This window comes from Salvia splendens, chromosome 3, assembly GCF_004379255.2.
Source record: "Salvia splendens isolate huo1 chromosome 3, SspV2, whole genome shotgun sequence".
Lineage (NCBI taxonomy): Eukaryota > Viridiplantae > Streptophyta > Magnoliopsida > Lamiales > Lamiaceae > Salvia > Salvia splendens.
In genome coordinates this window covers 8,986,175-9,001,315 of record NC_056034.1, presented here as the reverse complement: position 1 = coordinate 9,001,315, position 15,141 = coordinate 8,986,175, and the positions used below count along the sequence as shown (strand labels likewise).

General features: G+C 37.8%; 4 protein-coding genes across 6 annotated transcripts; 2 read left to right on the top strand and 2 right to left on the bottom strand.

The window, feature by feature from the left end:
• Nucleotides 1-62: 62 nt before the first annotated feature.
• LOC121794757 (DNA polymerase lambda-like) lies at nt 63-4,337 on the top strand. 2 transcript variants are annotated; one of them, XM_042193085.1, is made up of 14 exons: nt 63-267; nt 361-498; nt 882-1,211; nt 1,376-1,469; nt 1,565-1,695; nt 1,811-1,873; nt 2,134-2,313; nt 2,395-2,448; nt 2,830-2,918; nt 3,172-3,262; nt 3,353-3,433; nt 3,625-3,692; nt 3,839-3,923; nt 4,104-4,337. In XM_042193085.1, exons 1-14 carry the CDS (start codon nt 157-159, stop codon nt 4,200-4,202), a joined length of 1,614 nt encoding a protein of 537 aa, XP_042049019.1. In that variant the 5' UTR covers nt 63-156; the 3' UTR covers nt 4,203-4,337. The 2 variants fall into 2 exon arrangements, with proteins under 2 accessions (XP_042049019.1, XP_042049018.1); XM_042193084.1 differs by having other exon boundaries at nt 864-1,211.
• A 21-nt stretch (nt 4,338-4,358) lies between these two features.
• On the top strand, nt 4,359-5,625 carry LOC121794759 (protein PLASTID REDOX INSENSITIVE 2, chloroplastic-like). Its single transcript, XM_042193088.1, has 3 exons — nt 4,359-4,710; nt 4,795-4,890; nt 5,291-5,625. The coding sequence occupies exons 1-3, from the start codon at nt 4,480-4,482 to the stop codon at nt 5,474-5,476; spliced, it is 513 nt and encodes a 170-aa protein (XP_042049022.1). The 5' UTR covers nt 4,359-4,479; the 3' UTR covers nt 5,477-5,625.
• On the bottom strand, nt 5,561-6,856 carry LOC121796525 (uncharacterized protein YuxK). The gene is made up of 4 exons (XM_042195358.1): nt 6,800-6,856; nt 6,615-6,681; nt 6,104-6,271; nt 5,561-6,030 (listed from the first exon to the last, which is right to left on the bottom strand). The coding sequence occupies exons 1-4, from the start codon at nt 6,854-6,856 to the stop codon at nt 5,804-5,806; spliced, it is 519 nt and encodes a 172-aa protein (XP_042051292.1). The 3' UTR covers nt 5,561-5,803.
• A 2,187-nt stretch (nt 6,857-9,043) lies between these two features.
• On the bottom strand, nt 9,044-12,169 carry LOC121794756 (nucleolar GTP-binding protein 1-like). 2 transcript variants are annotated; one of them, XM_042193083.1, is made up of 3 exons: nt 12,047-12,169; nt 9,501-11,544; nt 9,044-9,232 (listed from the first exon to the last, which is right to left on the bottom strand). In XM_042193083.1, exon 2 carries the CDS (start codon nt 11,527-11,529, stop codon nt 9,511-9,513), a length of 2,019 nt encoding a protein of 672 aa, XP_042049017.1. In that variant the 5' UTR covers nt 11,530-11,544; nt 12,047-12,169; the 3' UTR covers nt 9,044-9,232; nt 9,501-9,510. The 2 variants fall into 2 exon arrangements, with proteins under 2 accessions (XP_042049017.1, XP_042049016.1); XM_042193082.1 differs by having other exon boundaries at nt 11,962-12,122.
• Between the last annotated feature and the right edge of the window lie 2,972 nt (nt 12,170-15,141).

Below are 15,141 nucleotides of genomic sequence, written 5' to 3'. Positions count from 1 at the left end.
CTGGGCTGAAAGCCCAAATGGGCTCCAGCCTCCAACTCCAAGCTTGTTCTTTTGAGGGATTTGACCTTTATACCCTTCTCTGTTTCTGTTTATTGCAAGCTTCAATCTTCAACTGAACGACTTCTTCCAGAGCGAAAAAAGCTAAACACAAACAAAATGGCGCCAAAGGCTAAGAAGAAATCATCTCCGCCGTCTGATCCTAACGGAATATTTTCTGGAATCACCGTCTTCCTTATTGAAACCGGAGTTCAAGCGCGTCGCCTTCAGGTTTTCTCCACTTTCTTTTAGTTGCCCAAATTTTTACTTTTGAAGACGTTGCTAGATTTTTAGTAGTACTAAATTTGTTTACTTGTTTTGTAGATTTGGAAGCAAAAGCTGGAGCAGTTGGGGGCTAAGATTGAGGACATTTTCTCCAAAAGGGTTACACACATTTTTGCCGCGGATTCGGTTTCGCTTCTCAAAAAAGTTGGTGCCCAGAATCTGAAGCGATTCAAAGGAGTACGTGTGTAATTATTGCTCAAACTCTTCTGTATCCCGATGCTTTACTGTGCAATTGATGGGTTAATTGTTTTGTTTCGATGGTGATTGCTTGCTGTAAATTGCAATTGCCAAGAATTTGTCAATGTTTGTTGTTCGTATGGCCATAATTTTTTAATTGGGCACTTGTTTTCTTAGTTTAGGACGCATGCAGTTACATTTTGTACTGAAATGGCTGTTTAGTATTTCTAACACTTTAGTATTTCCTGCTGCTTTTAAGTTGTTTATGTAAATACTTTAAAATGATGATATGATCTTATAGTTTTGTTTCTGCATTTACACGTCTGATTAACTAGGGTATGATGATTTGATGGGCCTTGTAACAGAAAATTTTGAACTATCAGTGGATAGAGGACTGCTTGAAATCAGGAGAAAAGGTGCCTGAAGATTCATATGTTTTCTCTGAGGACACTGCGGAGAATTATGCTAGCAAGGCTAGTGACAAGAATCTGAAGCATACCGATGCAAATTTAAGTAATGAAGACCAATTGCCATCAAAGAAGATCAAGACCTGTTCCAATTCCAAAACAGTTGAATCTGAAGAAAGGCCTAGGCTTTCAGTGGATTCCGCTATATATTCTTCAAAATGTGATAATGCTAGCGGACTGTCTCAATCGTCAGGCCCTAGAAGCCCTCAAGTCACCAGTCCGAGTTTGGATAGTGTAAATAGAGACGTAAGTTCTTGACATTCTGTCCTGTGTCTGTTTGTGGGATTTGCTTGCCATTATTTTGCTTTCTTTTGCAAGAACATTTGGAAGAGACAATCATTCTGTTATAATGAGAAAACACAGAAGATACTGTTTCTTTTTTATGTAACCATTGTTTCATTTGTAATCAGGTTTCCTCATGCGATGCATCATCATTGTATAGTCCTCCTGATATGAACAGGAATATAACTGAGATATTTGGAAAGCTTATCGACATTTACAGAGGTTAAGATTATTCGTCATACAGCCTTTGTCACCAGTGAATGATTTTTCTATATTTTAGCTGACTTTATTACCTATGCTTCATGACACTATGACAGCCCTAGGTGAAGATCGTAGGTCATTTAGTTATTACAAGGCTATTCCAGTTATTGAAAAATTGCCTTTCAAAATTGAAAGTGCAGACCAGGTCAAACATTTACCTGGTATTGGAAAGTCTCTCCAGGATCATGTAAGCACTTCTGTCATCATGTTGATATCTTACTCATTTACTCATGTTGAGTACAATTGATAGCTTATTTCTTGGTATAGCCTTATTTTAGTGATCCTCAATTGCATAATCACAGATTCAGGAAATAGTGAACACTGGAAGGCTATCCAAGTTGGAGCACTTCGAGAAGGATGAGAAGGTAACGCATTTTTTCCTGAAACGTGGCAGAGAGGTTCCGAAATGTTCTGCTGTATTTTGGCTCCATTGGATGTGGTAAACAGATTTGCCAATTGGTTTTCATGCCAGTACAGAAAAAGGATGCAATAAGTGCATATTAACACAGTTTTCCTTTAGGGATTAGGATTCTAGACTGCAAAGACCATAGGTTTCTTCCTGCATTCCAAACCAAAGATTATTGCTTAATCTCCCAGATACTAGTGTGATCTTATTTCTTCTCAGGTACGCTCAATCAGTTTATTTGGAGAAGTATGGGGCATTGGACCTACAACTGCATCAAAACTTTATGATAAAGGACACAGAACCCTGGATGATCTTGAAAATGAGGAATCATTAACAAATGCCCAAAGGTTAGGCTTAAAATACTTTGATGACATCAAGACCAGAATTCCGCGCCACGAGGTTGGCTCTCTGTCTTTTTAAATTAGTTTATCAATATTTCCATTCAAAGAATGTGATTTATCCTTATTATTCACCATTTAGGTTCAGGAGATGGAGAGTCTTCTAAAGAAAATTGGAGAAGAGATATTGCCTGGGGTGAGAGAATCTCAGCTGCTGATTTAACTTTGAAAGCTCACAGTTATTTGCTAAATGAGAATAAGGAAAAGCGCAGTGTCAATTTCCCTCGTGAGTAGTTTTTGAACGCCAACTAAGGATACACTCAACGTGTACCAGTGAGATTTAGGCCGCCATCACCAAGTCGGTTAATTTTTTTAATGAGACATTAGACGCAGATATGCTTGCTGCGGTTTCATATTTTTTTTCTGACATCGTTCCCACATGTCAATTTGTTGATGCAATTATCATCAAGTTTAGTTTTGCCTTCTTAGTCACGCCAGTCAATCTGGAAGAAGTGTAGGAATTAATACGTGACAACACCTCTCAAATCTTTTTTCTCATGGTCCTATGTTTCCACAGGCAGACATTGTTTGTGGAGGATCATACAGACGTGGGAAGGCTTCTTGTGGGGATATGGATGTTGTGATCACACACCCTGATGGGAAAAGGTGATGTATCACAGTTATATAGCTTCAGTATATTGTTTGTATTGGCTTTCGTATATTGTACTAATTATTTGTAGTTCCTTGAGCTATTTCTTTCATTTGAAATGGAAATGGGGAAGGAAAAGGAATTTTAGTAAAGCATATTTATCTCTAGTAATATCTATTTGAAATTAAGGAGAGGATAATTCTAAGTATGTTATCATATACTCTTTTTAGCTTTTTCATGGACAGACGACTCAGTCTTCTTCGTCTCCAGTCATATAGGTTTTCTTACAAAATATGTAAAGCGTCTCAAGGATATTAACTTCTTAAGAGAGGATTTGGTCTTCAGTATTCACAGTGAGGAGGTAATTTTGTCCCATTTTCCGCATCTGTTAATAGTTTGGAAAGCCACCTAATACAAAGGATTCTCATTTGGATTTCATCTATGAGCTCAGGGTACAGATTCTGGAGTGGATACATATTTTGGTCTTTGCACCTATCCTGGTCGAGAGTTGCGACATCGCATAGATTTGAAGGTGTGTTGATGTTTTGCTTATCAAAAACAGGATACTATTCAAATGAATTTCATAAAATGCTTACCAGAAATGATTGAGGTCATCATGCATAAGTATTTACCCAAGACTCTTATCTTCTTTTGCTGATTAAGAAATGATCACATAAAATAACCATGGAGATTCTGCGTCCTAATTTTGTTTCTCGTCTGTAGGTTTACCCGAGGGATATATATGCATTTGGATTAATAGCATGGACAGGGAACGATGTGCTGAACAGGAGGTGTGCCCATTTGCAAAATTATTTAGTGCCATGTTTGAAAAGCTTAAGGGCCTTTCGATCTGCCTAGAGTTGGTTATATTTTTATGTGGTGGTGCTGAACTCTCCTCTTTATTTAACAATTGTTGGTTTTGATTATGTTTGAACAGGCTGAGAATATTAGCAGAATCAAAGGGATTCAGGCTTGATGACACAGGGTTGTTCCCTGCAACTCAAAGTTCAGGGGAAAAAAGGGTATGATATTGTCATCATTTTCTATACATGTTTATATATCACTAATCACTATCTGGCATCTGGTTTGAGTGAGAAGACATGATTGATAAAATAATCCAACTTAACAAATGTTTAGTTTGCATGATAACTAGTGTTGTGAATTGTGATAATACTAATATACTACTAATGTTTTGAATGCAGGGAAGCAAAGGCAGCGCAAGTTTGAAGTTTGCAACTGAAAAACAAGTGTTTGATTTCCTTGGGTTCCCATGGGTGGAGCCCAATCAAAGGAATTTGTGAAATTCTAGCTCTCTATGCTAACCTAACCACTCTAATTATCTATGTAAACTAAGTATAGATCTTGAATCTTGTGTAAACATTTGTGTATAAGTAATCTTATCTAATATAGTTGTCGCGTCGCATTTAAATTGTATACGTATAATAATTGTTAATCATACTCCCGCCCTCAAACTAATAATTGTATAAAATGACGACAAGGTTCAACAGAATGTGCAGATAAACCCTTAAATACTGGAGAAAAAGAGAAACATTTATTCGAAGCGGTGAAGATAAGAGAATGGCTTGTGGCATATGTAGAGCAGCTCCAGCTCCAGCTCCAGCTCCAGCTCCCTCACCTGTTGCCTCTTTCCTCCCGCCGTCAAATCTCTTATTTTCCATTAATTTGGCTTCCTCATCCACTACCAAACCTAAAACTCCTCTGCTTCTCAAGACAACCAAATCAAACCTCATTTGCAGAGCTGAAAAGGAGTACAAATTCCCCGACCCAATTCCCGAATTTGCTGAATCCGTCAGCTTTATTCTTTTTCCTTTTTAGTTGCTATGTTTTGCAATTTCTTCAGTTGTCTGATAATGAATCTCACTCTCTCCACAGGAGACTGAAAAGTTTAAGTCCCATTTGCAGAAGAAGTTGGCCAAGAAAGATATGTTTGGAGATTCCCTAGATGAAGTTGTTGGAGTCTGTACTGAGGTTCTTCCCCCAATCTCTTTACTTCTCTTTCAATAATGAATTGGGATTTCAATGCTAATTTTATCATACTGTATTAGCAAATTAGGACTAATAGGGAGGATTTAACTTGCAGCTTAAATGCTTATTCTTGATGATTGTTTGCTGTTGTAATGTTGAATTTTAAAAAGCGGTTTTCGTAGGATATACTAGTAGAATTGTGGAGTAGTATTTCACTCTTTGAAAGTTCAGTTGGTGGTTGGGATGGAGTTCAAATAATTGTTGACTTAAAAACAGAGGATTATATTCATGCTGAACATCAGATATCAGAAATCTGTATTCCTAACATATATATTTGTCTGTATGAGAGTGAATAAGTAATGTTGTTGCAACTGCTGAATGTGTAGTGTTTCACTTGTAATAGATATTCGATAACTTCTTGCACTCCGAGTATGGTGGTCCAGGAACACTCTTGGTGCTTCCTTTCATTGATATGGCGGATACCATCAACGAAAAGGGCTTGCCTGGAGGACCACAAGCTGCCCGAGCAGCCATAAAATGGGCTCAAGCTCATCTAGACAAAGACTGGAAAGAATGGACTAGCACTTAGAATTCATCAACTGTGCCTCAAATCTTATTTGTAGAATAGTTAGCCAAAAAGTAAAGTTGGTCCTACAGCATAGAACTCTTCAACTTCTGTCAATCCAACTATATTTGTACTATTTGAGAAATGCAAGTAGTTCACAATGTCTAGAAACATTGATTTATTTCATCTAAATTCAAGAACCATCATGTTGGAGATGCTAACATGATCAGCTCCCTTGTGAGGGTTTCAAATTTCACTAAACATCAAACCAAAAACACCACACACACACAAGGTGGTGGAATTGTTTCTAGTGGAAGAGCAACATATTTACATTATGTCCCAAAAGGAGCCTCATTCTTGTTTGGATTTGCTGCGCTCCAGAAGCTCTTCCCAATCGACAAAGCGTTCGAGCAGCTCAATTTCCTTGAGGACCAGGCAGTCATCTCCTTTTCCGTACCAGTCATAGCGCCGCTTTGCCACATAGTCATAGACAGCATCCCTCAACGGAGCCGGAATAACCATGAGAGAACTCAAGGCAGAGTAAGGCAGGGGCAAGTATGAACAAACCCGTAAAGCAGCTGCACACAAAAAAAGTACCATCAGCCAACATTATGTTTATTTGATGCTACTTGGCTGTGGACAAGCGATTACCAGCAGAGCCTTGGTGGTATGAGTTGGGGCCCTCAACGAACAGGAAGCGACGAAGAACATCTTTACGCTTCTCTCTGCATAGGCTCAAGTAAGGTTCAGCTGCTTTTGATTGCACACAACAGAAACTTATTTTCCTATCCTTGTCGGCCTTTATGATCCATTTCACTCCTACAATATTTGATAGAATTCAAGGGAAATATTGCTTCAGAAAATGAAATACCCTCACCGGAAAGAACATAGCACATGCTAATTTTGAGATTCTTAGGGTTTAGGGAAAATGTAGAACGAAACCTCTCTACAATCTACATGCAATTAAACGATGAAATAGCACAAATAAAGCATCACCGAAATATAGAAAAACACACACACAAAATGCGTCAGATAAACCCCCAAAATCGAGAGAACGAAGGGTAAAATCTGGAATTAAAAGATGTAAATGCGTACGCAACAAAATAATAAGCATAGATCAGAGAAGCATAGATATATTTCTACAGAAATGTGGAAAATTTACCGGCGTGACAGAGGTGGCAAACGCCGTCGTACAGGACCACACGACGCTCAATGTTGACCGGTAGCGTCTAAACCTGGGTTGGCGCGGCATGGTTAAGTAGCTCCGCCGAAGGTGCACGCGTCGCATAGCCGCGATAGCTACACGGCTCCGAAAATGCAGTGGAGCAGGTTCGGGTGGTCGTGAACGCCGCTGCTAGGGTGAGAGCCGGTCGCCTCAACACGGCCGCCATCACTGGACGTCATTGATTTTGGATGTTGAGAGAAACCGTCGTGATTTTCGTCCTTATTATGCTTTCTTACGCTCCAAGTCGGTGCAGTTTTATACTCCTAAGTTGGGCCGAACTCCAACAAATTCGAGGACAAACATATTTTCTCTATCTTCTCACACAAATAAAATACTATAGTATAGCACTAGCTCTCTAAAGTGATAATTTTTCAGATTTCATCTTTCTTGGCTGGTTATTAACGTTTGCATATGTATGATTTAAAATTACTATATTATCATTTGATGAAATAAACACTACCTCCATCCAAAAAAAATGTTAGTTTTAGTTGTAGACAACACATATTTTAACACGTAGTCCTCGACAAAGTTAAAAAAATTGAAGAAATAAAGTGATTCAAATATTATTAGTACAAAATAAGACTCATTAGGGCATCCACTACGAGGCGCGCCATCGTCCCGCGTTCCGTCCCTCATAAAGTGATTAAAATATTATTAGTACAAAATAAGACTCATTAGGGCATCCACTACGCGGCGCGCCACCGTCCCGTGTTCCGTCGCGGAGGGACGGAACGCTCGCGCGACGGGTTGCGACACGCCGTCCCGTCCCGATCCCGTCCCGCGGCTCGTGTCTTCGAGACACGGGACGGGCTGTCACGCCACACGACGTGGCGCGCCCCTGCGCCATGCGTGACGCCCACTCGCCGGCCCGCGAGTGAGCGCCGTCACGCTGACTCAATAAATCAATTTTTTTAAAAAAATCAAAAATTTTTAAAAAAATACTTTTTATTTATAAAAATTGATTTTTATATTTAAAAACAATTTTTACAAATAAATAAATACAAGAAATTCGTAATAGCCCACATATATTTGATGGGCTTGCGAATTTATGAAACTCATTCTTGGTTGCTTCTCTTTTACAGAGACAACCTTGAATGTTTTATGTTCCACTTTCGATGTGGGACAAAGTCATTCTTGGTTGCTTCTTTTTTATAGAGACAACCTTGAATGTTTTACATTTCATTTTCGATGTGGGACAAAGTCATTCTTGGTTGCTTCTCTTTTATAGAGACAACCTTGAATGTTTTACGTTTCACTTTCGATGTGGGACAAAGTCATTCTTGGTTGCTTCTCTTTTATAGAGACAACCTTGAATGTTTTAGGTTTCACTTTCGATGTGAGACAAAGTCATTCTTGGTTGCTTCTCTTTTATAGAGACAACCTTGAATGTTTTATGTTTCACTTTCGATGTGGGATAAAATCATTCTTGGTTGTTCTTCTTCTTTTTTTTTTTTAAATCCTTGAATGTTTTATGTTTCACTTTCGATGTGGGACAAAATCATTCTTGGTTGTTTTTCTTTTATAGAGACATCCAAGAAAGTTTTTGTCCCACATCGAAAATGAAACATAAAACATTCAAGGATGTCCATATAAAATTATATTTTAAATTATGTCAATTTTATTTTTAAAGATTTTAATTATGTTTTTTTTTATTTTAAGTTGTATTTTTATTTTATGCTGTAATGTTATTTTAATTTTAACGAAGTGTGTTTGTTTTAATTGAATTGTGTTGGAAAAAAATAAAAAATGAAATTGATTGAATAGTAATTTAAGGGACGGTTAACGGACGGAGCATTGCAGGTTCTGTCCCTTAGTTAAGGGATGGAGGAATAAAGTACAGCGGAGCCCTCAAATAATAGTTTAAGGGACGGTAAGAGGACAGCGTAGTGGATGCTCTTATAGATGAAAAATTTATCTTAAATAGATAAAGACCAATTTTAATAAACTATCTAAATAAAAGAAAAAATAATTACTTTCATGGACAAAAGTAGTAAAACGATTTAAAACCTACAAAATCAAAAAGGTTCAAACGAAATACAAAGAGTACTAAAATAGTGGTTTAATCCAATTTTATCCATAACAAATATATGTGACAAGTACCATAAATTTAGACACCAAACGCCAATTTATGTTTATCAAAACAAATAAAGAGCAATGGTATGCAAATAATTTTTTTTAAAAATAGAAAATAAAAAATGGATACATGTACGGCACCCTCTATCTCGACCCCGAAACTGAGGGAGACAAGAGCTGGTTGTTGATACCATTATTTTGTGATATGTGCAGCTGTTAACTTGGTGAGAAGTATTACTTGAGCCAATCACCTCGGCCAGCTGCATACAAACTTATAAACTCCACTAATAAAATAACAAACAAACAACATTCATATGCTTTTACTATAACAAGAGTATCAAAATGCATACATAAACAATAAAACTTCGGCCAAAATTGAGTAAAATAAAACATGTTCAAACATATGGGGTTAAACCAAAACAAACATCTAGACTGAAACACTAGCCATCACAACTTGAGAGTCCCACAGCAGCAAAGATAATCTGCATCAGACATAAGTCAAAATAAGTATCAGATTTTTGGGTGAGCATTGATAACTAGGACGTCCAAGAATACAAGAACACATTTGCATTTCACAAAAATTATAAACAGGAATAACAGTGTAACACTATAATAATATGAAGTGTACAAATGAACAGACAGTTTCAATGAAAGACCAAAAGGATGATTAAATGAACAATAGCATAATATTTAGGCTTAGCAACATAGAGAATGTAAGAAATTAGTAGATATCATTGAGCTAATATTTACCTTGATGTTACTAGCGTCTGTCTGTTTTGCCAGTTGATCTCTTGCCGGAAAACAAATGTTTAGGTTTGAGAGTTGGTATAACTCTGTCTGCTTCTCCTCTACGAGCCTCCTTGTTCCTGTTTTTGCTTGAACTTTTAGCAATCTTAATAGCCTTCTTTTTCTGAGCAGAATCTTTGAAGCCCTCTCCTGGGACAACTTCACCCGGTGGTCTGGACATCGACCTTGACCTAGATCTTGACTTCAACCGCATTTTCTTATTTTGTTTATCACCATCAACATCCATAAACTCTACTCCGTCAGTGGACCTCTCCCTCTTACGACCCCTAGATTTGCTGCGAGCTCGGTCAATAGCCATCGATGGATCAAGTCCAAGGGATGATAGCTGTCTCCCCATTCTTTCAGATGTGAACTTTTTATCTTTATCGAATTTTCTGGGAACGGTTGGTCGGCTCTCAGCAGTACTCTTTTTAATTCTATGCTGTTGGATAAGTAAACTCTTCTTCTTCCTGATCTCTGTAAGTGCAGCCTGTTCTTCAGGGGTTAGCTCAGCCCCGTCCATCTCAAAATCATCATCTTCCTCCAGTCCTTGGAGAACACCTTCTTCTCGCTCCAACTCCTCAAGTCTCATTAATATATCCGGGTCGAGGAAGTCCGCCACATTGTGCCCATCAAGAATCTCTGGGATGATGTCCTCTTTCCACTCATCATGCGCGAGAATATAGCGCTTTTTCAAGCTAGCAGAGTACACACCAGCACCTCCATTCTCATTTTCAAGATCTCTCTCCAGCTTCCTCTTCTCCTTCTCAGCATCAACCTCAGCTTGCTTAGCTTTGGCTTCCAAAACAGACTGGGGAATACAAGCAGGCCTTTCCTTCTGATCACGCGGCTTAGGCATGGCAACATGGAATCGGTTCAGGCAGTCATTCAGCTTTTTGGACTTCATTTTCTGTTCCACTCTTTGATCCAATAGCCTCTCGCAAGCAGCATTCTTTACAGCTATTACTCCTTCCTCAGTCAAAGTACTCATAGTCAAGAGTACATTACTGCCATCAGTTGCCTCACCCCCTTGGCCTACTAGAGTTTTCATAGCTTCCGACTTCATCTCCATGACCAGTTTCATATCATCCTCAGAAAGCCCTTCCAATGCCTGCAAGTCAGTCTTGTTGCAGACAATGATCAGGGGTTTGTTCATGAACAAAGACTTGATGCTATCGAAAAGAGCAGCCTGCTGAGCAATGCTATATCCACAAGAACCAGAGATATCAAGGAAAAACAGAACAGCAGCTCTAAGATGTGCAAGAGCTGTAATGCTGCACATCTCAATGATATTCCGATCTTCAAACGGTCGATCCAAAATCCCAGGAGTGTCAATCACTTGATACCTCAGATACTTGTAGTCTGTATGACCAACAAACAATGACTTTGTGGTGAAAGCATATGGTTGTACATCAACTTCGGCTCTCGTGATCTTGTTCATGAATGAACTCTTTCCAACATTGGGGTACCCACAGATCAGCACAGTTCTACTATTCGGATCAATAGACGGCAACCTAGCCATGTGCTGTCTTATCTGCTCGAGATAAGCTAAACTAGGGGTAACCCTTTTGATAACAGTACACATACGCCCAAGGGCAGCAACCTTCAGAGACTTACAGCGATAGAGAGAATCCCCATACTTCAATAGCCTGACATAGTCCTTGGCAATCTTTCCAATCAGGTTCCTTGCAGTATTAATCTGGCCCAGGGCAAGCTTGTAATGATCTTTGTTATAAAGAACATGCAGCAAATCACCATAGAAAGGGTGGATGTCATCCAGCCGGGGGAAATCATCGATAATTGTTGACAGCTTCTCGTGAAAATTCTGCTGGGTGAACTTCACCTTACGCATATAAAACTGCCGAAGACGTGAAATGGCATATCCCTTGTGCACTTGGGTTGGGGTTCGGCGTTGTGTACGAGAAAGAATAATATCAATGAACTCCTTCCCCGTGGGGACAACAGTAATCTTCTTGAAATTGTACTGAACCATGGCTTACTCTTTATCCTACAGGACATAACATTATGAGAATTCAAATCACCAGACAAACAAAATAAAATAAGCTAATTGATATAGCAAATAACACAAACAGAAGCAATAATAAAAATGAACTTGCAGAAAAAAAATCAGCTTATACCAATTTCTCACGGATAAATACGACGTGACACACAACTGCAGCAAAAATAACCATCGAGGCATAGATTTCCAACCAATTAAAAACAAAAAGAAGCAACGGAAAATCAGCTAGACATAGAACAATCACCATAACCTAGCCAGGTAATTTCAATTTGTTGACATAAGGCTAACGGAAATTGGATACGTGGTAATATCAACTGATTTCACTTACATAAATGAAACATCAAACAACAAATAAATTTTCAACAAAAGCATAAAAACAGCAATTAAAATTAAACTATAAACAACCTTGAGCAGCGTAGAGGAAGACTTATTCCTGGAAGACTTATTCCTGGAAACCAAGAAGAAAAACCGAGAGGAGTGAGGATCTTACGGTGTTCGACGATGGTGTGGCGGCCGCACTTGTGGTCAGGAACAATGGCGGCAAGAAGAAGAGAGTAAGTTTAGTTCAGGCAGCAACCTAATGGGCTGGGCCTATATTTTATACTAGTACTCGTAGGTTTTACAATTTTATTCCTCAATTAAAATATCATTGCAATTTATACATCCAACTTTCATTTGATCTCGACATATCGTAATTAGATGTTTTAATTGTTTATTTAAATCGATAAAATATTACTATGAATACACAAATTAAAATTACTGTATGCTCCTATAAAGATCACTAAATTTTACTAATATATGTAGGGGTAAAGGTTATGTTGAATCCAAATATTATACCGAGATGGGCTTTAGAGAAAAAATAAGTGCTTGTAAGGTGGTGTAATTATGATACCAAACATCTAGAAATGTATAGATATAAATCTATATCTAGGTATTACTAGCTTATTGAACGGGTCCTAAATGTGTTGCATTAGATAAAAAAATGTACGGTAAAAATCTAATCTATTTTGTGTTCATTATATATATATATATACATAGGGGAGCATTAATCTCCTTTTGATCCCTAAGATTAAACTTTCTTCTTAATTTGAGTCGTTGGATTTGGTGGATGGAGGGGCCAGATGAAATCTCATTTTTTTTATCCCGTGTTGCATTATAGGGTGGATTTTGTGCATTATAAGGGTAAAGTAGTAAAACAACTAAATGGAAAAACGCCCAAAACGGATTTGGCGAAAATCAAGCGGAATTTGATACAACCTTCCATCCACTCACTCTCTCTCACTCCAAACGTCAATCCCACAATTCACTTCTCTCTGCAAATCGTCTCCCCACATTCCACCCACTCTCCAAACCCTAGCCGCCAAGGGAAGTAACCCGGCATCTCCAGAAATCTCTCGTTTTTCGTCGATTTCACTGTCTACAACGAACTCCGGTAGCGCGAGACCATATTCTTGAAGGCGTCGAAAAGGTAGGGTTGAAAAGAGTTATTTTTTTGGAATAACACCCTTTAAACGCCGATATTCTCCGTCTAGAAGTAGATTCCGGAATTTTCATCCAAAAATTCAGTGTTTTTAAAGTGGCCTTTGTCGCGATTTTGTGTAATCACAAATGTGTTTCCGTTTTGGTTAGTGTTTTGTCTTATATGCAAAATGTAATTAGTTAATGGTTTACAATGGTGGATTGTGCGATTATTTAGATGAAATGGTTTCGAAATTTGATTTGTTGTTCGTCTCGCAGATTAAAAATGATGAAAAGAGGCCGACCATCAAGATCTCAGTCTACCCAGGCTGCAGGTAACAAATCTATTTCCATTATTTATGTAGTGGTATACATTATTTGATGGCTTGCTGAGTGATGTGGGTGAAATGGTGAATGCAATATACCTATGTGCATTATTTGATTGAATTTGTACATTATGTAGCTAGTGGTTTACATTATTTACCAGGTATTAGGCATTATGGGACTGCTTGTGTACATAGGTGAAATGGTGAAAAGCACAAATTACAAATATGCTTGTATAATTTTCCTTTGTGCATTATTTGAATGAATATGTGCATTCTTTAATCAGTAGTATACATTATATATAAAATATTATGCATTATTCTGTTCGTTAGAATAATTTTCTGATGTTGTATGTTGACGATTCCACAGCAGAAAAACAGCTAAGACTGGACATCGACGAATCAGTCGATGATGTAATTCCAGTTGCACTAGCGCAGAAATTCAGGGTAAGATTGGCCGAGGCAGGGCCAAGCACAGCTCCAGAAGAGGGTGACCAAAAGAAACCCAGGGGGAGAAAGGTCGACCATCTCTATTGTCGACGAACCCCGTCTGAGTTTCTAAACTGTAGTATATTATTAATGTACATTCCTTTAAGTGCGTGTGCATAATAATGAAAAACTTCAAGGTCAACAATGTACATTATCAGTTTCGCAATACAATGTATAATGTACATAATCTGTCTAATAATGAACTGTAATGGAATAACTATGTAGAGTGAGTGAAGTGCTAATATCCAATAATGTAAAATTTCATTAACGATAATGAACGAGAACATATTACTAATGCAAAAATATTATGTACACTCCATTAAGTGCGTTTGGATAATAATGGTAAACTTCAAGGCCAACAATGTACATTATCAGTTTCGTAATGCAACATATAATGTACATACTGTGTCCGATAATGAACTGTAATGGAACAACTATATAGAGTAAGTGAAGTGCTAGTATCCAATAAAGTACAACTTCATTAACGATAATGAACAAAAACAGATTAATAATGCAATAATAATATGTATTAAATGTTGACAGTGAGAATACTAATAATACTAAGACAACCAAGTGAAGCACAAGACTAATCCGAAAAAAAACCCAATAATGATGTGTGGAAAACTCGTGTACTTTGACGACGGTATTAATACTTACTACATACTACACCCTAGCCCCAAGCATTGTTAAACCCTTGGGGAAAATAAGAAACGTGCGCCGAACAAGCAAACATGGCCAAACTTAAATTAAACCGGTCAGTAAAAATGTAGATTACAGATCACAAATCGTGCATTACAGAACCTAAAATAACCATTATATAATATAATGTGTACATTAGGTGTATCAGTAAAAAAACTACTACCTAGCCAATATGATTTCTAAACCCTAGATGAATGACTGAAACTCCTTTACTTTGACGGCGGTTTTAAGACTTAGTACATACTACACCCTACCCCCAAGGATTGTTAAACCCTTGGGGAAAAACAAGAAATGTGTGCCGAACAAGCAAACACGGCCAAACTTAAATTAAACTGGTTAGTAAAAATGTACATTACAGAACCTAAAACAACCATTATATAATATAATATGTACATTATGTGTGTCAGTTAAAAACTACTACCTAGCCGATATGCTTTCTAAACCCTCGTTGAATGACTGAAACGCGTGGACTTTGGTAATAATTTTGATACTTAGTACATACTACACTCTAGCCCCAATGATTGCTAAACCCTTTGAGAAAACAAGAAACGTGCGCCGAACAATCAAATACGGCCAGACTTAAATTAAACTGGTCAGTAAAAATGTACATTACAAT

Excerpts from the sequence above, each read along its gene's own strand:
- LOC121794759 (XM_042193088.1), top strand. The coding sequence starts at position 4,480 with ATGGCTTGTGGCATATGTAGAGCAGCTCCAGCTCCAGCTCCAGCTCCA. Across the intron at positions 4,711-4,794 it reads TTCCCGAATTTGCTGAATCC|GAGACTGAAAAGTTTAAGTC; the intron begins GTCAGCTTTATT and ends CTCTCTCCACAG. Across the intron at positions 4,891-5,290 it reads TTGTTGGAGTCTGTACTGAG|ATATTCGATAACTTCTTGCA; the intron begins GTTCTTCCCCCA and ends CACTTGTAATAG.
- LOC121794757 (XM_042193084.1), top strand. The coding sequence starts at position 157 with ATGGCGCCAAAGGCTAAGAAGAAATCATCTCCGCCGTCTGATCCTAAC. Across the intron at positions 499-863 it reads ATCTGAAGCGATTCAAAGGA|AAAATTTTGAACTATCAGTG; the intron begins GTACGTGTGTAA and ends GCCTTGTAACAG. Across the intron at positions 2,919-3,171 it reads ACACACCCTGATGGGAAAAG|TCATATAGGTTTTCTTACAA; the intron begins GTGATGTATCAC and ends CTTCGTCTCCAG.
- LOC121794756 (XM_042193083.1), bottom strand. The coding sequence starts at position 11,529 with ATGGTTCAGTACAATTTCAAGAAGATTACTGTTGTCCCCACGGGGAAG.
- LOC121796525 (XM_042195358.1), bottom strand. The coding sequence starts at position 6,856 with ATGACGTCCAGTGATGGCGGCCGTGTTGAGGCGACCGGCTCTCACCCT. Across the intron at positions 6,682-6,799 it reads GCTCTCACCCTAGCAGCGGC|ACGCTACCGGTCAACATTGA; the intron begins GTTCACGACCAC and ends ACCCAGGTTTAG. Across the intron at positions 6,031-6,103 it reads ATACCACCAAGGCTCTGCTG|CTGCTTTACGGGTTTGTTCA; the intron begins GTAATCGCTTGT and ends TTTTGTGTGCAG.